Here is a 26497-nt window from a genome sequence, read left to right as displayed (position 1 = left end):
ACCCAGCAGGGCACTCACTGCTTTGTAACTTAAATAGGAATTCTTTGAGGAGCTCAGTCTATCTCTCAACTAAAGCAGCTGCCTACAGCGTATAGGGGCAGTGGAAGCTCTACTGGACACTTTCACAAGCCCAGCACTGTGTTTTCTGATGAAATGTTGCCTTGGTCACCATCAGTAGTGTCTGGAACTCTGCAGGGGATAAGGAGTGTCCCTGTGAGATCCGTACTATGTCCTTGGTTAAAAAAAAAAGGCATCTGTTACCTTGATTGTATTCTGAGTATCCATGAGACAAGAAGTTTCTTCAATTCAATGAGGAGGGAAGGTGGACAATTCTTGGCAATTGCCAAAAAGTTTGTAAAAATTTACAAATGGGGCTAATTGTTGGCCCAGCATCAGTGCTGAGATGACCACCTCAAGTTTGGCCGGTCATGCTGAGGCTTGGGTGTCATCCTTTATCAGGGACATCCTAGCTAAGGGAGGGAAGGCAGCAGCATCACACTGAGCTCCATCATGTCTGATGATGGCATTCATTCAGAAGGTGGATGAACTTCACTGCTGGTCACTCAGTCGATCCCGAGGGGCCTCAGAGACGGGTGACTTCCAGCACCACAGCCTGAGGATGAAGCAGGCCAGTGATTCCTGCAGATGAGATGGTAGGGGGTCCAGGTTTGACTCCATCCTGAGGCAAGGAGGTCTCTGCAGCTGTGCCAAGGCTGTGGGGTGCTACTTCCCAAGGCCTGATGACCAGATAGGCATGAAGTCTCGTGGACATGGATGCAGAGCCCTCTGTTTCCAGAGTGTCCAGTATGTGGTCAGCAATCACTGCCCTGCTGCTGTACAGCACAGGGTCAAAAGGGGCAGGTTTGTTTTTTACATCAGAAGCCCATGGACTACTTATGGCCACCATATGCAACCCAGATACTTCAGGAAGCATGAGAAGAGGTTGCTAAAGCATCCACAGTGTGTTCTCTGAGGATATTCATAGGGGCACCTGTTAATTTAAATTTGGACAGATTCCAGACTTGTTGAAGGAGGCTTCTTTCAAGGTGGGTCAGTTTGCCAATGACAGCATCAGTGAGATTAAGTAAGATTTGTAAATAAGAAATATGTTGTCACCTGAACCCCAAGTGAAGAATTAAAGGGCTGGGCACAGTGGCTCACACCTGTAACCCCAGAACTTTGGGAGGCCGAGGCAAGAGGATCGCTTCAGCCCAGGAGTTTGAGACCAGCCTGGGTAACATAGCAAGACCTTTTCTCTACCAAAAAAAAAAAAGAAAACAAAATTAGCTGAGTGTCGTGGCACACACCTGCAGTCTTAGCTACTTGGAAGGCCGAGATGGGAGAATTGCTTGAGCTCAGGAGGTCGAGGCTGCAGTGAGATGAAATCGTGCCACTTCACACCAGTCTGGGTGACAGAGCAAGACTGTGCCTCCAAAAAACAAAACACAAATTAAACACTGCTGGGCTTGTATTAACATTGTGGATGCTGAGAGGATCAATAACTATTTTTTGAAAGTCTCAGGAATAGGGCAGCCCCATGTTTACCAAGGAATTTTCAGGAATTGAAGCAAAGTGGCAGGGCCTTGCACCAGTGTGTTAGGGAAAGGTCCATTCCCTTTGTGTAAGCCTCCTTGTATCTGTGTGTCCTTAGTGTGTAAAATGAATTTTCTCTGAGAATGATGTCATCAGTATAATGTCACACCTGTGCTCCTGTAGAAAGGTGGTTGCAGTGAGATCTTGTCTGTGAAGATTGCATACAATGACAAGGCTGCCGAGGCACTCCGTGGGTCGCCTGGTCCCTTCAGAGATGAAGGCAGGCTATGACTGAGACTCTGTTAAAATAGGCACAAAAAGAACATGGTAGCCAAATCTGTAACAACAAAGTATTTATCAGTTGCATGAATATATATAGGTTTATTGTCAGGAATTGGCTAATGTGGTTATGGAGGCTAAGAAGTCCCAGGACCTGCAGTCAGCAAGCTGAAGAACCAGGACTGCCAATGTTGGAGTCCCAGTCAAAGCCTAAAGTCTTGAGAACCAGGAAAGCTGATGGCATAAGTTACAGTCAACGTCTGACTTCAATCTATGTCTCAGCTCTGAAATCATCAGACAAAGAGAGTGAATTCTCTCTTCCTCTACCTTTGTGTTTTATTTGGGTTTTTAATGGATTGGATGAGGCCCACCCACATTGAGGAGGGCAACTACTTTACTAAGTCTACATATTCAAATGTTCATCTCATCAAGGAACACCCTCGCAGACACATTCAGAGTGTTTAGGCAACCCAACTTGGCAAATAAAATTTACCATCAAAGGCGAAAGATGTATACGATCTGAAGAGAAACCAGAGATTCAGGATGGTTAAACATCGGCAAGTCAATAAATGTGATACACCATATAAACAGAATTAAAAACAAAAATCACATGATCATCTCAATACCTGCAGAAAAAGGATTTGACAAAATCCAGCATCACTTTATGCTTAAAACCCTCAGGAACACTGACATAGGAAAAGCATTTGACAAAATCCAGAATCCCTTTATGTTTAAAACCCTCAGGAAAATCGACATAGAAGGGGCATACCTTAAGGTAATAAAAGCCATATATGACAAACACACAACCAACATTATACTGAATGGGGAAAAGTTGAAAGCATTCCCCCTGAGAACTGGAAAAAGACGATGATGCCCACTTTCACCACTTCTATTCAACACAGTACTAGAAGTCCTCACCAGAGCAATCAGATAAGAGAAATAAACGGCATCCAAATCGGTAAAGATGTCGAACTGTCACTCTTTGCTGATGACATGATCATATACCTAGAAAACCCTAGACTCATCCCAAAAGCTACTAGAATTGGTAAATGAATTCAGCAGTTTCAGGATACAAAATTAATGTTCACAAGCCAGTGGCTCTGCTATACACTAACAATAACCATGCTGAGAATCAAATCAAGAACTCACCCCCTTTTACAATAGCTGCAATAAAAACCTTAGGAATATTATAATTCCTATAATTATAATAGTATATTCCTATAATTGTCAATTGCGTGCAATCTTTGCAGACAAAATCTTAATTACATCTGGAATACTTAAAGAAGCAAAAGATCTCTACAAGGAAAACTACAAAACACTGCTGACAGAAATTACAGACACAAACAAATGGAAACACATCCCATGCTAATGGATAGGTAAAATCAATATTGTGAAAATACCATACTGCCAAAAGCAATCTACAAACTCAATGCAATCCCCATCAAAGTACCAACATCAGTTTTCACAGAACCAGAAAAATTCATATGGAAACAAAAAAGACATAGAAGGGACATACCTTAATGTAATAAAAGCCTAGAACCAAAAAAGAGTCTGATAGCCAAAGCAAGACTAAGCAAAAAGAACAAATCTAGAAGCCCACTTCAAACTATACTATAAGGCCATAGTCACCAAAACAGCATGGTACTGGTATAAAAATGGCACATAGATCACTGGAAGATAATAGAGAACCCAGAAATAAAGCCAAATACTTAACAGTCATCTAATCTTCAACAAAGCAAATGAAAACATAAAGCAGGGAAAGAAAATCCTATTCAACAAATGGTGCTGGGATAAATGGCAAAACCACACGTAGAAGAATGAAAGTGGATCCTCATTTCTCACCCTATACAAAAATCAACTCAAGATGGATCAAGGACTTTAATACTTGAAACCACAAAAATTCTAGAAGATGACATTGGAAAAACCCTTCTAGACATTGGCTTAGGCAAAGACTTCACGACCAATAACCCAAAAAGCAAATTCAACTAAAACAAAGATAAATAGATGGGACTTAATTAAACTAAAAGGCTTCTTCACAGTAAAAGAAATAATCAGCAGAGTAAACAGATAACCTACAGAGTGGGAGAAAATCTTCACAATCTATACTTCTGATTAAAGGACTAATATGTAGAATCTGCAAGGAACTCAAACAAACCAGCAAGAAAAAAAAACCCATCAAAAAGTGGGCTAAGGACATGAATAGACAATTCTCAAAATAAGATATACAACTAGCAAACAAACGCATGTAAAAATGCTCAACATAACTAATTATCAGGGAAATGCAAATCAAAACCACAATACAATACAATAGCACCTCACTCCTACAAGAATGGTCATAATCAAAAAATCAACAAATAATAGCTGTTGGCATGGATGTAGTAAAAAGGGAACACTTTTACACTTTTTGGAGGGAATGTAAACTAGTACAACAGCTATGGAAAACAGTGAAGAGATTTCGGAAAGAACTAAAAGCAGATCTATCATTTGATCCAGGAATCCCACTCCTGGGTATCTACCCAGAGGAAAAGAAGTCATTATATGAAAAAGATACTTGCAAATGCATGTTTATAGCAGCACAATATGCAACTGCAAGAATTTGAAATGAGCCTAAATGCCCATCAATCAATAAATGGATAAAGAATATGTGGCATATATATTTAACATGGAATACTACTCAGCCATAAGATGGAATGAAAGAATGTATTCACAACAACCTGGATGAAACTGGACACCATTATTCTAAGTGAAGTAACTTAGGAATGGAAAACCAAACATTGTATGTTCTCACTCATAAGTGGGAGCTAAGGTATGAGGATGCAAAGGCATAAGAATGATACAATAGTCTTCGGGGACTTAGGGGAAAGGCTAGGAGTGGTGGGGTGGGTGCAGTGAGGGATAAAACACTACATGTTGGGTATAGTGTACACTGCTTGGGTGATGGGTGCACCAAAAATCTCAGAAATCGCCACTAAAGAACTTATTCATGTAACCAAACAGCACCTGTTCCCCAAAAATCTGTTGAAATAAAAAAAGAACCATTGTATTCCCCAAAAACCTACCAAAATAAAAAAAATTAACCACAGTAATATCAGGCACTGGGTATGGGGGCCTTAAAGGATGGGAGCACTGCACTCACAATACAGCAACCCACTATGAAACACCATTTATTATTTGCAGGTTTAAGAACAGACCAAATTCTACTGCTAACTGTTGAAGCAATGAGGATAATCACCCCTTCACTAATTAATTAGGACTTACATAATAAGTTTTATTTATATGAAGTAATGTGGTAATTTATTTGGACCATATATGCCAATTTTTCAAGATGGGGAGGCTAGGCATCATGGCTCACGACTGTAATCCCACACCTGTAACCCTAACCTTAACCACAACAACAACCCTAACCTTTAACCCTAACCCCTAATCCTAACACCTAACTCTAAACCTAACCCTTACCAATAGCCCTAGCCCTAACACCTAACCCCTAAAGTTAACCCCTAACCCTAACCCTTAACCCTAACCCTACCCTGACCCCAACCCTAACCCTCACCCCAACCCCTAACCCTAGCCCTAACCCCTAACCACAACCCTATCCCCATAACCCCCAACCCTAACCCCAGCCCCAAACTCTACCACCAACCCCTAACCCTACCGCCAACCCCTAAACGAAACCACTAACCCCTAATCCTAACCCTCTAACCTCTAACCCCCAAACCCTAACCCTACCCTAACCCTAACCCCAACCCCAATGCCAAACCCAACCCCTAACCCTACCCTAACCCCTAACCTTAACCCTTAACCCTAACCCAACTCTATACCTAACCCTTACCCCTAACCATGACCCTGACCCCAGAACCAGCCCTGAACCTAACACCTAACCCCAACCCTAACCCTAGCATTAACCCTAACTCTAACCCCTAAACCATAACCCTAACCCTAACTCCAACCCCCAACCCTAAACCTTAACCCTAACCCCTATCCATAACCTGAACCTGAACCCACATCCCTAACCCACTAACCCTCATCCTAATTCTAAACCTTAACCCTAACCCCTAACCCTTACCATAACACAAACCCACTAATGGTAGCCCATAACCCTAGCCCAAACCCTAAACCCTAACCCTAATCTGACTGCAACCCCTCACCATAACCACTAATGCTAACCCCAAACATTAACCCTACCCCTCAAATCCTAACCCCCTAACCTTAAAATGTAACCACAACCCAAATCCCAAAGCTGACATATCCTAATCCATAACCCCTAACCCTAATTCTAATCCTAATCACAACCCCTAAACCCTTATGCTAATGCTGTCCCCAACCCCAACATCATACCCTAATCCTAACCCTCACACTGATAGTAACCCTAATTCTCACCATAACAATCATAAACCTATCTTTGGATTCTAAGCCGTAACCCTGAGTGACCCTAAACCCCCTCCCTTGTTAAACATTCCCATTTCACCATGCTGCATTTGGAATTGAGCTGTGTCACTCCACCACTGCAAAATCCTATTCGTCAAGATCCTGTATATGTTACCTTGCCTCAGCAGGTGTCTGTTTCTGTCTTTGACATGTTCTTCAATACTGTTCTTCCCCATTAAACTACTGTACTCGGAAAAAACGTTGCCACACTTGTGTGCGCCACTTGCCATGGATTAACACATGTCCTAAAAGAGTAAGCCAAGGATAGACAATCAGTTCAATGTTTTTATTTTTAATTTTTGTTGGGACATAGTAGGTGTATGTAATTCCTTCAGTCTTAAAGCAGTCACCTTTTCCCACCTATGGCTCCCAAGGCCATCATAGGGGTCATCAGTACTTCAGTACCACAGGATCTGAGAAAATGTGGAAGGCTTTATGTCACTCTGTGTGAGAGCCAGGCCTGTAAGGATCATCACACACATACTTTTTTTTTTTTTTTTTTGAGATGGAGTGTTGCTCTGTCACCCAGGCTGGAGTGCAATGGGACGATTTCAGCTCACTGCAACCTCTGCCTCCTGGGTTCACACCATTCTCCCACCTCAGCCTCCAGAGTAGCTGGGATTACAGGTGCACACCACCATGACTGGCTATTAATTTTTATATTTTTTAGTAGAAACAGGGTTTCACGATGTTGATCAGGCTGGTCTCAAACTCCTGACCTCGTGATCTGCCCACCTCAGCCTCCCAAAGTGCTGGGATTACAGTCGTGAGCTACTGTGCCTGGCTACTTGCATACATATTCTACTACAGAGCTGTTATATAATGCACCCACAATAACAGGGGGCTGAGAAATGCAGTCTGTCTGTCCAACAGATAAAAGGGTGAATTTTGTAGAACACACAGCCAGTCTCTGACACACAGGATTTCTCTCTTGTGTGAATTCCCTAATACCTGCTGAGGTGTTACTTCAGACAAAAGGATTTTGCACACTCATTACACTCTTTTTTTTTTTTTGAGATTGGAGACTCACTTTGTCACTGGAGCGCAGTGGCATGATCTTGGCTCACTGCAATCTCCGCCTCCCAGGTTCATGCCATTCTCCTGCCTCAGCCTCCTGAGTAGCAGGGGCTACAGGCACCCACCACCATGCCCAGCTAATTTTTTTGTATTTTTATTAGAGACACGGTTTCACCATCTTAGCCAGGATGGTCTCGATCTCCTGACCTCACGATCCACCCGCCTAGGCCTCCCAAAGAGCTGGGATTACAGGCGTGAGCCACTGCGCCCAGCCCACATTCATTATACTCTTAAGCTTTCTCCCTTGTATGAATTTCTTGATGTCTCCTGAAGTCTGACTTCTACTAAAAGCTGTTTCCAACACTCATACAGTCATAGGGCTTTCCTTGTGTGACTTCTCTGATGGACAGTAAGGCTTGACTTGTGACTGAAGGATTTCTCACACTGGTTACATGCACAGGGTTTATTTCCTGTATGCATCCACTGATATGCTGTAGGATTTCATTTGCTAATAAGGCTTTTCACACCTTCAGTATGTTAACAGGCCTCTTCACCTGAGTGAGTTCTGTAATGTACAGTGAGCGCTGACTTCTGGTAGAAAGCTTGCCTACATTCTTTGCATTCATATGGTTTCTCACCTGTGTGAGTTCTCTCATGTCTACTGAGGGTTGACTTCTGGCAAAAGCTTTTCCCACATTCTTTACACTGATATGGTTTCTCCCCTGTGTGTATTCTTTCATGTATCATGAGGGATTACTTCTGGTAGAATGTTTTCCCACATTCATTACATTCATGGGATTTCTTCCCTGTGTGAATTCTTTCATGTACAGTGAGGGCTGACTTCTGGAAGAAGGTTTCCCTACATCCATTACATTTATAAGGCTTCTGTCCCATGTGAGTTTTCTGATGCCTGCTGTAGTTTGCCCTCCGATGAAAGGTTTTTCCACATTCGTTACAAACATAGGGTTTTTCTCCTGTGTGAGTTCTCTGATGCATAGTGAGCACTGTCTTCTGGTAGAAGGATTTTCCACATTCACTACATTTGTAGGGTTTCTCCCCTGTGTGAGTACTCTGATACATCCTCAGGTTTGACTTCTGGCTAAAAGTTCTCCCACATTCATTACACTCATAGGGTTTTTCCCCTGCGTGAGTACCCTGATGCATCCTGAGATTTGACTTCTGGCTAAAGGTTTTTCCACATTTATTACATTCATATGGTTTCTCACCTGAGTGAGTTCTTTGATGTATAATGAGAATTGAATTCAGGCAAAATGTTTTTCCACATTCATTACATTCATAGGGTTTTTCCCCTGTGTGAGCTCTCTGATATACAGAAAGTTTTGACTTCTGAGCAGAAGTTTTCCTGCATTCTTTACATTCATATGGATTCTCATCTGTGTGAGTTCTCTGATGTACCGTGAGGGCTGACTTATGGTAGAAAGTTTTCCTACATTCTTTACATTCATATGGTTTCTCACCTGTGTGAATTCTCTGATGTACAGTGAGGACTGACTTCTGATAAAAAGTTTCCCTACATTCATTACACTTACATGGTTTCTCTCCTGTGTGAATTCTCTGATGTACATTGAGGGCTGACCTCTGGTAGAAGGTTTTCCCAAATTCCATACATTCATAGGGTTTTTCTCCTGTGTGTATTCGGTGATGATAAATAATGGCTAACATTTGGCAGAAGGTTTCCCCACATTCATGACACTCATAGGGCTTTTTCCCTGTGTGGATTCTCTGATGAACAATTAGATTTGACTTCTGACAGAAGGATTTCTCACATTTGGTACATGCAAAGGGTTTCTCCTGTGTATGTGTTCTCTGATGATTTGCAAGGTATGATTTCCTAATGAAGGATTTCTCATATTGTATACATTTATAGGGTTTGTCTCCTGTGTGTATTTTCTGATATTTGGTAAGTTTAGACTTTTTACCGAACATTTTCCCACATACATTACATTCAACATTTATCTTCTGGGAAGAGAGTGCTGACTTATCACAGGATTTCCCATATTCATTATAAGTACATGCAGTCTCTCTACCATGAACCTTCTCTGCCTCAGTGCTGAAAGCTTTTCCTTGTCCACTATATTCAAAAAGCTGCTGTCCCATATGACTCTTGTTATGGTGACTAAGATACTCATGACACATGAGAGATTTCCCAGTTATACTTCAATCATCAAGTTTTCCTCCTGCCTGCATTTCATGAGGCTCAATAGAGATAAATATGTTCTGACTTACATTTAACTCCTCAGCCCTCATTCCTGAATCACTTGCATTATTTACCATCATATTTGGAATACAGTTTAAGCTCAAATTAAGTATTTTTCCTAATTCAACTGTTTCCTCAGTTGATGTTTTGCTGTTGATGATTGCAACCTGCCATATATGTCTCTGATGAACTTCCTGGCTTCTTTCAATTATGTCAACTGTCTGGATATCTGAAATGAAAAAACAAAACAAAACAAAGCGAAACAAAAATCCATGAACCACACGTAAGCATTTGTTATGGAATGCTTATGTAAAGACTCAATGAAGTTACTTTCTCTCCTAGTGGCATAAGGTTCTTTAAAAATCAATAATCAGTACTGGTTTTATAAGCACATGGCTGTTCCTACTAACTTAATATAAGAAATTACATTAATAGATTTTCTAATGTGAAATCATGTCTTTCACTGTTTTTTGTTTCATCAAATATATTTGGTAAAAAATATTCACCTACACCTAGTTGTAATTTTCACCTAAGTGCTTATCACCTGCCAACTGTTTTCTCTATTGTTTTTCTCCATTTCATTCTTGTAACAACAGGAGGTATCTTATGCTGCTATTTTTCTCATTCTGCCTTGAAGATGATAAGGTATTCCTGGATCAGCTACCTGCAGGTGCCCATGATGGCCACGTGTCTTCAGGACCAGATTTTATACCAGTGTTTCTTTAGTTTTCATGCTTCCCTGGGAATGTCTATAGGCATCTGGGCATTTTTCAAATACAAAGTCTCTCCTCCAAACTAGATGAAGACTGCTTCTTTCAAATTTCTAATTTAAACTGACTTGCTTCACTTCTCAGAACTGTAATAGGTACATGAAGTGCCACTCCACCACTGTGGGCATCCCCTCCCTGCTGGTCCTAAGGATTCAGTTCTGGAACTCGGGTGGTGTTCACCATCTTTGAAAAGTCATTTATGGGTTCCTTCCGAGATGAACAGCCCTGATATTCTCCCCCCAAATTCCTGGCACATCCATCCCTGCTTCATAATTCAATGCCTCTGAAGGTTTTTATTTTGTGTGTTCAAGTTTCAGCTGTCTCCTAGTTTCAGAGAAAAATGGGGTCTCTTGTACACTTCTCACTGTCTACTGCCAAACAGAAATCCCAGCCCTTCAACATCAAACCTTTGCTTCAATAGGCTTTGGAATCCAGAACCTCCTGGTTCTCTTCCAAAGTCCAGGCCTATCCTGTTCCATGCTCTTATGCTGGGTCTTCCTCACTGTAAGGATTTCTGGTGTCATTATAAAAAAAGCCTCACTCTTAGATTGCTCTTATTTTTTGTTCAACTCCCTAGGTGACCTCCTCTATAATTATGATTCTAAACACCAGCTGTGACTTACCAATTTTTAAGTTGGTATCTCCAATTGTGATGTCCACTCTTACATATATATTTATATTCACCTACTATGTGCCATAATTGGAAAAGAGTGAAATTGAACTGGAGCTATGCCAAAGTTAACAATGCCTCTGACACTGCATTGTCTTAACATCTTTCCTAAATTATATCTTTTTTTCTCACTCTGGTTAAATATTCCACATGGTTCTTTTACAACTACTTAACATATATTATTTTGTTTTTCTCTTATCACAATGTACACTTTATGAAAAAGACATTATTTTGACCATTGCTGTTATAAATGCAAGTATAAAGTTACCACGGCTTACAAGCTCCTCAATTAAGATGTGTTGAAAGAATAAATGGATGTATGAATAAATGTCTGGGGGAAAAAAGCAGTCCATGAAAATGGAGGAAAAGAAGACAACTGAGAAAATGAACAGCAAAGAAAAATGTCTAAGAAGAGCAAGGTAGGGACTAGATTGAGGAAATATTTTTAAATATTCAGCAAAATCAAATTCAGGGATATATGCATGAAAGCCCTCCTTGGAGATGATATAATTCACATGTTTGATGCACAAAGACCAGCTGTCTTCAGGTATGGGACCTGGGAGAAAAACTGGTGAAAACAAGTCAACAATGCAGATATCTGCTGGGCTTTGCTCTTCCTGACTTCCCTGCTCAGGATGCAGTGACCAACCTGAGAGACACTGATTCACTCATTCTTCTCCTAACCATAGCTCTGCTCCTTGCTCCAACTTGAAGATCACCTCAGGTTTGGTAACGCAATGGCCTGGTAATGGGAAATAATGGAGGACTTAGCCAAACTGCAAAGTAAGGTCCTTTTCAGAATGACAACAGCTCGGTTTCAGAAGCTGGATAATGAAGGAGCCTATCTGAATCTTTTGTTAGAGAGGGTTGACACATTCTTCACATGGAATAGCATTAAACCTTATAAATGTGGGGCTGGGCGTGGTGGTTCAAACCTGTAATCCCAGCACTTTGGGAGGCCGAGGTGGGTGGATCATGAGGTCAGGAGATCGAGACCATCCTGGCTAACACAGTCAAACCCCATCTCTACTAAAAATACAAAAAATTAGCTGGGTGTGGTGGTGGACAACTGTAGTCCCAGCTACTCTGGAGGCTGAGGCAGGAGAATGGCATGAACCCAGGAGGCGGAGCTTGCAGTGAGCTGAGATCATGCCACTGCACTCCAGCCTGGGCGATGGAGTGAGACTCCATCTCAATAAAAAAAAAGAAACCTTATAAATGCTTCCTATATTTACCAACGTGGAAGTAAGTGTTGCTTCTGGGGGTTACTGGGAAGCTTCACTCACTCAATGATACCAGGCTGCTGTAGGTCTCCAGAATCATGTCCCTGTACAGGGTCCTCTGAGCATCATCCAGGTCCTGCCACTCCTCCCAGGTGAAGTGCACGGCTACCTCCTCAAAGGACCCCAACCCCTGTAATAGCACATTTCTCCTCAAGTCATCAGCCCAGGGTCACAAGAATAGGAATGTCAGAGTTCATTCTTCTGTAGCTGCATGTCTCTTATGTGTATCTTACATAAACTGTAGCTTCTCTGTACTCTATATGGAGAAAGAACAAGCACAGTAGAAGTATCCTGCCACTATAATGTTTTGTTAATAAAATAGATTACAGAGTTTACCTTGTAGATGTAGAATCATCCTTATTGTGAAAGATAAAAGTAGGAATAAAATTCTGCTGTAATCTGATATGATGACAAAAATTATAAATACATACCTGGAACAATATGATAGATGAACTAGTAGAGATATAAGTTTAATGTTGACTGCAGTAAGAAAAGAGAAAATATAGTTCTATATTGTATTAGAAGGTTGCACTTCATTGAAAAACCAAAGATGCTTAGTACTTCCATGTGAACCGTGTGTTCTCATGACTATGAGGCAACACCGGAGCCTAGTCATAAGGACAGGAAGAACACATATCACATTAACAGAACTGCACCCAGCACCCTGTCTAGGTGAATGACACTGGGCTGTGATGAGAGAGAACACAACACTGAAGGAACTGATTATGGAGTGAGTCTGCATGTAAATATCTGACCTAACTCCAAACCTTATTTTTAAATTATTTATAAATTAAAATAATGTACACAAGCATCTGAACATTTCCTTCCTCATGCCCAATGACTGCTTGTGTCCACCCTAGGGTGAACACTCCTATTTCCCTAACCACCTGGTATAAATAATGTGTAAATCTGTGTAAAATTTACACTCATTTGTGAGTGTAATGTGTGTAATACATACCTGTAAGAACAAGAATGTTACATAACCAAATATGCATTTTAACAGTCACCCAGAGGGAGAATGGGTAAGGACTTTGGGGAGATTCAGAGGGGAAGAAAATAGACTGATAGATGATCACATTCATCCTATCACAGAGCAGTAAGAATACAGAACAGGGAAGTAACCCTTAAAAAGGAAAAGGGGAAAAGAAAAAGAATTTGGTGCTAATTTGCTGTGCAGAGGGTAAAGTGGGGAGTTTCACTTCCAGATGATGCAGAATCATGTCTAGTGAGGTACTGGTACTGCAAATTTAGAAAATTAAAAATATGATTACCAGAAGTGACACAGACTTAGATCATATTGGAAACATCTGAGGTACCGTACGTGGGGATGTCCAACTAGCAACTGGGTATACAATTCGAGTTCAGAAAAGATATCTAAGCAGAAGATAAATATGTGGAAAGTATCAGAATTTGTAAGGTACTTGTAGTCATCACAGTTTAAGAGATTGAAAGAAAAAAGTAACAAATGCAGAATCTACAGAAACACTGACCAAGAGAAACTTTCTAAGACTATTCTACAAATAAAGCTCAGTGTTAATAAGTATACTAATGTAATCATATTCATAGTTCTATAAAGAAAAATTCAATTTTGCACATAGACATACACAAGGTCCTTTTAGAACCACATTCCAGGTTTCCATTTCTTCATGTAAGAAGCTTGAAAGTCATCATTCCATCTTAACAACAAATGAAAAGCAGAAGAAACGGAAAAATCAGCAACTCTTCTTGGATCTGTAAGGGAGGGAGAACACAGGACAATCCACTGCCCCAGGATTTGAGATATAGACAGGGAAAAAGAAGAACAGAGATTCACTAGCAAAAACCACCATGGGAACCAGTGCAGGAATAGGAAATTCTGAATTGTAACTGACAAATTGCGAGAGGTTCAGTGTGAACAACTCCAAAAGTTAAAAACTCTGGGGGGACCCAGTCATAGGGGTGACTCCACAGTATTGTGAAATTTACCTCTAGGAGCTTAAACAGGCTCCTACAGTAAATATTGGAGGTAACTCCCCTCCTGCTTCCACCTGCCCTCCTGCTTCGACGTGCAGGCAGGAGCGGAAAAGGCAAATCATTCTGAAATACGAAAGAGCACTGCATTGTTTCTTACCAGGCCTGCCCTGGGGAGAGACTACTTCACCAGAGCCCAGGCCTGCCCTGGGGAGAGACTACTTCACCAGAGCTCAGGCCTGCCCTCGGGAGAGACTACTTCACCAGAGCCCAGGCCTGCCCTCAGGAGAGACTACTTCACCAGAGCCCAGGCCTGCCCTCAGGAGAGACTACTTCATCAGAGCCAAGGCCTGCCCTGGGTAGAGACTACTTCACCAGAGCCAGGCCTGCCTTCAGAGAAAATACTTAACCAGAGCCTAGCCTGGTGTGCTATTGACAGCTTCAACGACCTAGGTGAAGGGAAACACCCAACTCCAACCCACTCTAGCCATCATGTCCCACCTAAAATAGAAGGAAAAAAAAAAGAGCAACACTTGTGAAGTTCACAGTTCAAAAGGAAGAAGAGCTCATGAAAAGAATAAGCCCTATTGATGGGACTACAGCCCACTTTGGCTATGGTCTACAAGTTTTTGTCCTCCAAAATCATTATTTGGAAGCCTGACCTCTAATTTTACTGCAATATTTGGAAGATACAAATTCAAGTGATTGCCAAGGTTGGACTATTGGGAGATACCTGTTTTGATGACAAACACTGAGACCACACAATCAACCACGCCAAAGTTATCTAGAAAAATGAGCTCACACATGGAAAAGTTTGGAACCTAGCTGTTCCTACTGTGTTTTCCAAAACTTAGTGATGTCTGCCTTATAGGTCTCATGCTGCTCTCAAGTACACACATGGTAATCCTTTCGTTTAAGTAGAGACACTCCCAGCACCAAACTCACCCCAGAGAAAAGGGCCACCCAGACCATCCTGCTGCTGGATCTCACTCTGTCACCCAGGATGGAGTATAGTGGCAAAATCATAGACCACTGTAACCTCATGGACTCAAGTAAATCCTCCCTCTTCAGCCTCCTGGGTAGCTAGGACTACAGAAGTGTACCACTATCCCAGCTAATTTTTTGGTTGTTGTTTTGTAGACATGAGGTCTCACTGTGTTACCCAGGCTGGTCTTGAACTCCTGGCCTAAGGCAGTCTTTCTGCCTCAGCCTCCCAAAGTGTTGGGATTGAAGACATGACCTACAGTGTGCAACTATATAACATTTTCTATATTCACTTATATTTCTATGGACATTTAGGTTGTTTTAATATCTTGCCATAATTCATTTTCAATTTACTTTTGTGTATGGTGTAAAATATGGGTCCAATTTTTTGCAGGTAGATAACCAGATTTACTGAAGAGTTTCTTTTCTTGTGTGTATTTGTATGTATTTGTTGAAAATTAGTTCACTCAGGCCAGGTTGACTGATATATTTCTGACCTCTCTATTCTGTTCCATTGGTCTATGTGTCTGTTTTTATGCTAGTATCATTCTGTTTTGATGACTACAGCTTTGGTAGGTAGTTTAAAATCCGGAATTATAATGCCTCCAGCTTTGCCTTTTTACTCAAAATTGCTTTACTCTTTCATGATTCTAAACGAGAATTTTTTTCTATTTTTGTGAAATATGCTGTTGAAATTTTGATAGAGACTGATTTGAATCTGTATATCACTTTGGGCAGTATGGATGTTTAAACAAACCTTTTTCAGGAACACAACATATTTTTGTTTTATTTGTGTTTCCTATAATTGCTTTCATTAATATTTTACAGTATTTGATGTACAGATCCTTGACTTTCTTGGTTATATTTATTCCTAAATACTTTGACATTTGTTAAATGGATTTATTTCTGGATTTTTGTCAGACATATTGTTAGGGTACAGAAATGCAAGTGGTACTTTTGGTACATTGATACAATATCCTGAAATGTTACTTAATTAGTTTATTAGTTCAAAAAGTTATTTGGTGTAATGAGGAGCAAAATGGACTGTCATTACACATTAAATGATAGCTTCTGTTAGTATATCACAGTGCCCCAAAATGTGATCTGCTGTATTTTTGCTGTTACAAAGTCAGTCGCATTTTTTAGTCCTAGTATTTTTTCTTCTAAAATATTTTTGTCTGTCATTTGCTAATAATGTGTATCCTCTGCTTACTGTTCAATTGTGCTACCCATTTATCTTCAAGCCCAGTTAGTGCAACTTTCTAATAAAATTTCTAACAATGGTATGTTCATTTATTGTAAACCTAAATAGTAAATTTGTATGATAGTTTTACAGTTACCAAATAGGATTTAAAACATGTCAATCTGTCACTACTAATGAATCTCTGGGTTCCTAATTTTAAACTCTTATGTATCATGTCTATTAAATATGTATGTACAGTGGCTTAGAATCATGCCTAACATATCATATGCACTAAGTATCAATCAAACCAATTTTTAAAATTATCATCTTCATACTATTAAAAATGATTTAGAGAGAAGAAAAAGATACAGGTCATATACCTGGATCTACATAAAGGAAGAGCAGTAAAGAAACAATAAATGAGGGTATGTTAACCAATCTACATATTATTGTGTACAAATATATACAATTACATACACATGCATGATTATGTGTGCTTATATATAGTTGAAATGAATGATGACAGTGACACAAGGGACAGGAAGATGGAAGAGAAAAATTATGTTAGAAGACAGTCACACTATTTGTGAAGTGGTATAGTATTATTTGAAACTGGACTTGTAAGTGCATATTGAAACCCTAGGGCAACTAGTATAAAAAGTTTAAAAATATACAGCTATAAACAAAATACATGCTAAGAAAGAAGAGAAAATGGAATCATAAAATGCTCAGTTAACATCACAAAAGGCAGAAAGAGTGGAAGACAAAACAATATGGGAATAATAACAATAACAAATATGGCAGATATTAATTCAACTATATCAATAATCACTTTGAATGTCAATGGTCTAAATGCACCAATTAAAACAGATTGTCAGAGTGGATCAAAATACAAGACCCAACTATATGTTGTCTACAAGAAGCCAATTTTAAATATAAAACCACACATTAATTAAAAGTAAATAGAGAAAAATATACAATGCTAACAATAATCAAAAGAAAGCAGGAGTGGCCAGGTGTGGTGGCTCATGCCTGTAATCCCAGCACTTTGGGAGGCTGAGGTGGGTGGATCACTTGAGGTCAGGAGTTCGAAACCTGTCTGGCCAACATGGTGAAACCCCATCTGTATTAAAAAAAAAAAAGTACAAAAATTATCTGGACATGGTGACAGGCACCTGTAATCCCAACTACTTGGGAGGGTGAGGCAGGAGAATCGCTTGAACCCAGGAGGCAGAGGTTGCAGTGAGCTGAGATTGCACCATTGCACTCCAGCCTGGGCAACAAGAGTGAAATTCAGTCTCAAAAAAAAAAAGAGTAACTACATTTCACACAAAGTAGACTTCAAAGAAAGAAAGTTATCATGGATAAAGAATGGTACTTCATCATGACATAGCAGTTAACCCTCCAAAAAGATGACAATCCTTAATGTCCATGCACCTGACAACAGATTGTCAAACGACATGAGGCAAAAACAGAACTAGAAGGAGAAATAGATGGATCCACTGTCACAATTTGAGACATCAGCACCCTCCATCAGAAACAGATCTAGCAGGCAGAAATTAGTAACAATATAGTTGAATTCAATATCAATATACATCAACTGGATACTGACAGAGCAGGAGCACCCGTCACCTCAGACAAACACTACCACTTTAAGTTCCAGCTCCCTTCTTAGCCTCATGAATTTCAAGGAAATCACTTCTCTTCTAACTACAGGCAGCCAGAAAGAGCAGACAGTAAAACACCGATAAGACAGCTCGGGCCCAGACAGAGGTGGAGGGAAAGTCTCTTGGGTAAAGTTTAACTGCCAAACTTCACCCTCATACAATAGGCCCAGTAAAATAGTGGGCCTTAGTAAGCACATTCCTTTCCCTGCAGGTGCACTAAGATAGAAGAGCTAAAAGCAGACTCAGGGGACATGCCTGCAGCTGCAGAAAGATGTATGGGGACAGACACACAACTCTCCCTCCCAGATAAGCGCAACACAGACACAGAAGCAGTCCAAGCCTTAATCAACTCTCCCACCCTGAATCCTTAAAAACTCTTAGTCTGTAAGAGAGTGTGCCTCTGACCTCACTTGGCCAGAAGGCGTCTCTCAGGTTTGTTTTCTCTAAAATAAATCTGTCTTAACTGGCAAGACACCTTTCATGTTTCTCTCCTCTTTCTTTAATTCTTACAAATACAATTCTATTTATAGACTTCATCCAACCACAGTAAAATATACATTCTTTTCAGGCTCAATAATCACCAAGATATATCACATTGTGGACCATCAAATACCCTTTAACCAATTTAAAATAACAAATCTTGCCATTTGCACTCTTAGACCACAATGAAATCAAACTTAAAATTAGCAATAGACAGAGAAGTGGAAAATCTCTAAATACAGTAAAATAAAAGAACCTCTTCTAAATAATGAATGGATCAAAGAAGAAATCTCAAGAGAAATTAATATTTTATTTTATTATTTATATATATTTTTAGAGACAGGGTCTCACTGTCACCACGGCTGGAGTGTAGTGGCATGATCAAAGCTCACTGCAGGCTTGAACTCCTGGGCTTAAGCAATCCTCTCACCTCAGCCTCACAAGTGGCTGAAAATACAGGCACATGTCTCCCTGCTAACTTTTTAAAATTTTCTCGTAGAGACAGGGTTTTGCTATAGCTGCTCAAGCTGGTCTCAAACTCCTGACCTCAAGTAATCCTCCTGCCTTGGCCTCCCAAATCTCAGCCTCCCTGGCTGAGATTACAAATGTGAGCCACGCCTGGCCTAATAAGTATTTTCACTAAAAATGAAAACAAAAACACAACTTATCAAAATTTGTAGAATACAGCAAAAGCATGGCTTAGAAGAAAATTTATGGCATCAAATGCATATGTTAGAAAATAAGAATGATATAAAATAAAGGAAAAAATGAGCAGATTAAACTCAAAGTAAGAAGAAAATAAATTATTGCAGAAATCAATGAAATTGAAAACAGAAAAATCAAGAGAATATTATTAACGACAAAGCTGGTTCTTTTAAAAGGTCAATAAAATTAAAAACCCTATAGCCAGGCTAAGAAAAAAAAGACAGAAACTAATAATATCAGAAATGAAAGAGGGGTTACCACCACACATCCTGTGGACATTAAACAGATAATAAGGAAATACTATGAACAACTCTGTGCACACATCTGATCATCTAGTTCAAATGGATTGCTTCCTTGACAGACACAATTTACTGAAACTCACACAAGAAGAAACACACAATCCGAATAACCTATTATTTTAATAACCTTCAAAACAGAAAGTACCTGACCCAGATATATTCACTGGTAAATAGACCAAATATTTCAGGAAGAAATTATACCCATTTCCCATAATCTATTTGAGAGGATAGAGGCTGTTGAAATACTTCCTAGTTCATTATGTGAGGCCAGCATTATTCCAATGACATTTCAAAATAGAAAATCACAGACCATGATCTCCCATGAAAATATATACAAAAATCCACAAAAACACTAGCACATCAAATCCAACAATATATAGAAAGAATCATACACCATCGCCAAGTGGGATTTATTCTGGAGATACCAGGCTGGTTCAACATTTGCAAATCAATTAATGTAATTCATTACATCAAGAGACTGAAAAGGAAAAATCACATGATCAAGCTAAGAGGGGAACTTCCTGAAATTAATAAAGAATATCTACAGAAAACTACAGGGAACATCATACTTAATAATGAGAAACTCAAAGCTTTTCCACAATATCAGGAGGAAGAAAAGGATGTACTCTCTCATCACCCCTTTCAATATCATACTGAAAATACTAGCTAAAGCAATTAGGCAAGAAAACACAATTAAAGGCATACAGCTTGGGAAGGAATAAATAAAACTTTGTTCACAGATGACAGGATTGTCTATACAGGAAATCTAAAAAATTAACAAAAAAAAAGAAAAAAGAAAAAAGACCAAACCGGAAAAAAAAAAAAAACCCTCCTGGAACTGAAAAGCAAGATTACAGAATACAAGGTTAAAAGAGAAAGTCAATCACTTTCTAATGCACCAGCAACAACCAAGTGCAATTTGCTATGAAAACACAGTACTACTTATATTTAGCACCCAAAAGATGAAATACTTATGTATAAATTTAACAAATGTAACAGGATCTATATGAGGAATACTATAAAACCTTAATAAATAAAACAAAAGTAAACCTGATTCTAAAGTTCACATGGAGAAGCAGAAGACCAAGAATAGTCAATTACTGAAGCACAAAGTTGGAAGACTAACACTACCTAACTTTAAGCCTTATTCATTAATCAAAATGCTGTGGTATTACCCAAAAGTAGGCAAACATAACAATGGAACAGGATAAAGAGCCCAGAAATACACCCACCTAAATACACCAAACTGATACAATAAAGCAAAGTTGCTGTTTTCAACAAATGGCATGGGGACAGCTAGAAATCCACATTTAAAAAAACAAGAAACGAGAATCTAGACATAGCTCTTATGCCATCACAAAAATTAACTCAAAATGGATCATAGACTTTAATGTAAAATACAAAAGTATAAAACTGTAGAAAATAACAAAGGAAAAAACCTAGACAATCCTGGGAGAGGAAATGACTTTTTAGATATAATAACAATGTCAAGATCCATTTTAAAATGATTCATAAACAAGACTTCATTAAAATTGAAAACTTCTGTTCTGCAAAAGCCAATGTCACAAAAATGAGAAGAAAAGCCACAGATTTGGAGGAAATATCTGGAAAAGACACATCTGAGAAAGAGAATGTTCTACAAAACATCGGATAGACTGTTACACAAAACATCTGAGAAAGAGACTGTTCTACAAAACGTCTGATAAAGAGACTGTTACTCAAAACATCTGAGAAAGAGACTGTTATACAAAACATGTGATAGAGACTGTTACACAAATCATCTGAGAAAGAGACTGTTCTACAAAACATCTGAGAAAGAGACTGTTACACAAAACATCTGAGAGACTGTTACACAAAACATCTGAGAGACTGTTAATACCAAACATCTGATAAAGAGACTTACACAAAACATCTGAGAAAGAGACTGTTATACAAAACATCTGATAAAGAGACTGTTACACAAAACTTCTGAGAAAGAGACTGTTCTACAAAACATCTGAGAAAGAGACTGTTACACAAAACATCTGAGAAAGAGACTGTTACACAAAACATCTGAGAAAGAGACTGTTACACAAAACATCTGAGAAAGAGACTGTTACACAAAACATCTGAGAAAGAGACCATTACACAAAACATCTGATAAAGAGGCTGTTACACAAAACATCTGAGAAATAGACTGTTCTACAAAACATCTGAGAAAGAGACTTTTAAACAAAACATCTGATAAAGAGACCAGTACACAAAACATCTGATAAAGAGACTGTTCTACAAAATATCTGATAAAGAGACTGTTATGCAAAACACTCCAAAGACTCTTAAAATTCACATCTGATAAAGAGACTGTTATGCAAAACACACCAAAGAGTCTTAAAACTCACATCTGATAAAGAGACTTTCACAAAACACTCCAAAAACTCTTAAAACTCACATCTGATAAAGAAACTGTTACGCAAAACATTCCAAAAACTCTTAAAACTCACATCTGATAAAGAGACTGTTATGCAAAACATTCCAAAAACTCTTAAAACTCACATCTGATATAGAGACTGTTATGCAAAACATTCCAAAAACTCTTAAAACTCTACAGTAAGAAAACCACCTAATAAAATAGACCAAAGACCTTAACAGATACCTCACCAATGATGAGAAACATATAGGAAATAAATATATAAAATAATGCATTATCTTGTGTAACATTAAAATAACATATTAAAATAATGAGATACCGCTACATACCTAGTAGAATGGCCAAAATTGGGAGCACTGACAACAACTGACAGTGAGAATGCACAGCCACCAGAACTCTCATTCAGATTGTGGAAATGCAAAATGGTACAGTCACTCAGTTGGAGGACCATTTGGTTGTTCTTACAAAAGTAAACATATTCTTACCATATGATCCAGCAACTGCACCCCTTGGTATTTACCCAAAGGAGGTGAAAATAAATGCTAGCATAAAAACCTGTAAACAGGGATTTATAGCAGCTTTATTCAAAATAACTAAAATTTGGAAGCAACCAAGATGCCCTTCAGTAAGTGAATGGATAAACTATGGTACACACAATGGAACATAATTCAGCACTAAAAAGAAATGGGCTATCTTGTCCTCAAAAGATGAGGAAACTTAAATGCATATTACTAAGTAAAAGAAGGCAGTCTGAAAAGGCTGTTTACTATACAACTGCAACTATGTAACATTCTGCAAAATGATGGAGATGGTTTGCAGGTTTAAGGGGATGATATGTAATAAACAGGAAGAGCAGGGATGACTTTTAGAACAAAGTGTTCTGTGAGGTACTATAAGGCTGGATACATGTCATTATACATTTACTCAAACCCATAGCATGTAAAACCACAAGAGTAAACCCTAATGTAAACTATGGCCTTTGGACAACTATGATGTCTCAATGTTGGTTCCTCATTTTAACAAAGGTACTACTATGGTGAGGGGAGGAGTTGAAAAGGGTGAAGGCTACATATATATGTGGATCAGGGTATATGGGAAATCTATGTACTTCTTAATTCTGCTGTGAAATTAAAACTGCCTTAATAAAGTATATTTATTTTTAAAAAGAATCTAACCATCTAAAAACGTTTTTAATAATAAAAATTAAATGAATATTAAAAACCACTTCCCCATTTGTAATAAGAACTCTCAATAATAATGAATGCATAAAGAAAATGTGGTCTATACATGCAATGAAATATTACTCAGCCTTAAAAAGGAAGAAAACCTTGCCATCTGCAAAAACATGCACATACCAGAAAGATATTGTGCTAAGACATAAGCCAAACAGGAACAAAGTATTACATAATCCCATCTGCAATAGTCTACATGTATGTATTCCCCTCAAATTCCTATGTTGAAATCTAATCACCAAGGTGATAGTATTAGAAGGTGAGGCCTCAGGGGAGTGATGAGGTGAGGGCTCTTCCCTCTCGAATGGACACGGAGTGCATTCATTCTCTGCCACTCTTTTGCCTTCCACCATGTAAGGATGCAGGAAGAAGTCTCTCACCAGGCACCAGATGACGGTGCCTTGATCTTGGACTTCCCAGCCTTCAGAACTGTTAAGAATAAATTTCTGTTCTTTATTAATTTCCAAGTCTGAAGTATGTTGTTGTTCCAGCACAAATGAAGCCATGCTTCCTGTACAGCCTGTGGAACTCCACGTATATAAAAATGTAAAACAGTTAAACTTACAAAAGCCTAGAGCTGAATCATGGTTACCAAGGGCTGATGGGGAAGGGTAACTGGGGAAGTATTGGTCACAGGGTATAAGTTTTAGTTATGCAATGAGTAAGTTCTAAATATCGAATCTACAGATCAAAGCATATAGTTAATACGGAATTGCATACTTAAAAATGTGTTAAGAGGATGGTATTGTTTCGATTTGTTTACTTGCCCAAATCTCATGTCAAATTGTAAGCCTCAAGGCTGGCTGGAGGAGGGATCTGGTGGGAGGTGACTGGATCAGGGGGCAGACTTGCCCCTTGCTGTTCTCGTGTTAGTAAATTTTCATGAGGTCTGGTTGTTAAAAGTGTACACCACCTTCCCCTTCATCACCCACTTCCTCCTGCTCCAGACACATAGGACGTGCCTGCTTCCCCTTCATCTTACACCATAACTGTAAGTTTCCTGAGGCCTCCCCAGCCATGCTTCCTGTACAGCCTGTGGAACTGTGAGTCAATTAAACCTCTTTTCTTTATAAATTACCCAGTCCCAGGTAGTTTTTTATAGCAATGGGAGAACAGACTTATACAGAGAATATATCTTATGTCAAATGGTTGTATCCCAAAAGGGGCAGGGAGCAGGGGGAGAAACTCGTGGAGGCAAAGGTTGTTTATCGCACTGTTTGTGGTGATGGTTCCATGAGTGAATACTTATCTCTACAGGTAGGTATGTTTTGCATGTGGAAGGAATGTAAATAATTTGTAGCCCGAGGGAAAACTGTGTTTTATTAAAGACTGCTACAGATTCTCACTATTCCTCTTATTGAGAGGTAGAAGCTAATTAGTCTCTAATCTAATACCGTGTGTAAAGGAAGAGAGAAGGATGTAATTTTATTTTGGATTTGTTAAGCTTGAGGTGCCTTCCGGATAGCTACAAAGAATCATTCAATGGAGAGTTGAACCTGTGGTCTAGAGCAGTGATCCCCAACCTTTTTGGCACCAGGTTTTGTGAAAGACAATTTTTCCATATACCAGGGTGTGAGGGGGATGGTTTTGGGATGAAGCTATTAATCAGGCATTAGATTCTCATAAGGAGCAGGCAACCTAGATCCCTCACATGCATAGTTCACAATAGGGTTCCTGCTCCTATGAGAATTTAATGCTGTCATTCATCTGAGAGGAGGCAGAGTGCAGGCAGTAATGCTTGCTTGCCTGCCACTCATCTCCTGCCGTGCAGCCCAGTTCCTCACAGGCCACAGACTGGACCGGCCCATGGCCTGGGGGTTGGGGATCCCTGGTCTAAAGTCCGGAGAAGTCCATGCTGGAGAGAAACACAACTGCTACACCACAGAGAGCAGAACTGGTAAAAAACGAACAACCAACAACAAAAAAAGAACTGCACAGTGGAAGGGAATTGGATGAAACAATTGGATAAGCTACGTAAAGGAGAAGGAGAAGAATTCAGGAAAAAAAGACAAGCAGCATCAGTGAGATCATGATAGAAACTAACACAGAAGAATTTCCAGGAGAAGATAATGAACAATAATTTGAAATGCAGGAATCCCCCCTTATCCATGGGGGATACATTCCAGGTCCCCTAGCAGATCCCTGAAACTGTTTATAGTACCAAACCTTACATACACTATGTTTCTTCTTATATATACATACCCTTGACAGTTTAATTTATAAATCAGGCACAGTATGATATTAACAACAATAAAATGGAACAATTATAACAACATAGTATACTAAAAGTTATAGGAATGTGGTCTCTCAAAATATCTTATTCTACTGTATTCAACATATTCAAAATATCAAAATATTCAAGATATTCAAAATATCTTACTGTCTTTTCTGTCTGCAGTTGACTACGGGGAACTGAAACCACAGAAAGCAAAACTGTGGATAAGGGGGATTACTGTACGGCACAAGATTCAAGTAAGGCAGACTACAGAACAGCCATTGGGGTTGCATATAATTTAGGTTAATGGTGAGCATTAGAATAAACCAATTAAGACTACACTGAATGAAAATGCAAGTGAGCAGTGGAAATATTTGTCAGAAAATACAATTGTGAACAATCTGCTACAAATTCTCCATGTACAGATGAATTGACAGAAACTTATGGGGGGTTAGTTAAGGACCTGTGGTCAACTCAATCCTCCAGATGTTCTAAGTTTTAGCCATGAATCAAGTAGGGCCTTCCAAAAGCCGTCTGGGACCGCACTGTTTTAGCAACTCCAGAAAAACCTCATTACGGGAGTTATGCTTTAGCACTAAGTGACTGTTTCTACTGCAAAATGCTAAAAGTGTTTATTTCCAGGTTGGTAGTAAAAAAACTTTTCACTACATCATCTCTGTGACCAATGCAGTCAGTGTTCCAGACTTTGGTGACAGCAAGTCTTCCTGTCCCACAAGAATGCAGTATGCACTCCTTACAGGTTCCATTCCAATCATGCAACAAATGTAACTGCCTTTTTGTTGCAGCATCAGAAAGACCAGAGACACATTTGTACTCAAGTTCCATGGCTTATAACCTGCATATGTCTACATGCCAGCATTATTTTATTTATGTGCATTTCCTTTAACCTGAATTTTACTTATTTCTATTTTTTCATTTTAATCCGTGGGTGGACTCCATAAAGGCAAAAAATACAATGTAAAACAAAGTGAGGGAATATATAAACAAATGACTCACCAGAGATTTATTCATCGTTTGTTGATTGTGGAAATGCACAGAGCACTCTGGAAGCATAGCTGGGAGAACAGTCGAATGGAGTGGGTTAAGCAGAGAACCGATGTGGCTTGGTCCTAGATTCTCTTGCCCAAAACGCTCTACACAATAGCTGGAAAAGACTAAA

The 26497-nt window shown here is 39.2% G+C and overlaps 1 protein-coding gene across 16 annotated transcripts in view; it reads right to left on the bottom strand.

The window, feature by feature from the left end:
* LOC134739146 (zinc finger protein 717-like) overlaps positions 1-26497 on the bottom strand; it is a 40945-nt gene that overhangs the window by 10562 nt on the left and 3886 nt on the right. For 2 of the 16 annotated variants that reach the window (XM_063661487.1, XM_063661484.1), the window contains exons 2-5: positions 26335-26492; positions 9502-9701; positions 6353-6482; positions 262-1832 (exon numbers count right to left, since the gene is read on the bottom strand). Coding sequence is in view for 1 of the 16 variants with exons in the window: in XM_063661499.1 (XP_063517569.1) it covers positions 8008-9411 (1404 nt within the window). In the remaining 15 variants the exon portion in view is untranslated. Of the gene's footprint in view, positions 1-261; positions 1833-6352; positions 6483-6502; positions 9702-26334; positions 26493-26497 lie in introns of those variants that run through there. The other 14 variants (XM_063661485.1, XM_063661489.1, XM_063661492.1 and 11 more) reach the window with 11 other exon arrangements.

The sequence above is a fragment of the Pongo pygmaeus genome, chromosome 2 (assembly GCF_028885625.2).
Source record: "Pongo pygmaeus isolate AG05252 chromosome 2, NHGRI_mPonPyg2-v2.0_pri, whole genome shotgun sequence".
Classification (NCBI taxonomy): Eukaryota; Metazoa; Chordata; class Mammalia; order Primates; family Hominidae; genus Pongo; species Pongo pygmaeus.
The sequence above is the reverse complement of the archived record's forward strand: the minus strand, read 5'-3'. Positions and strand labels throughout refer to the sequence as shown.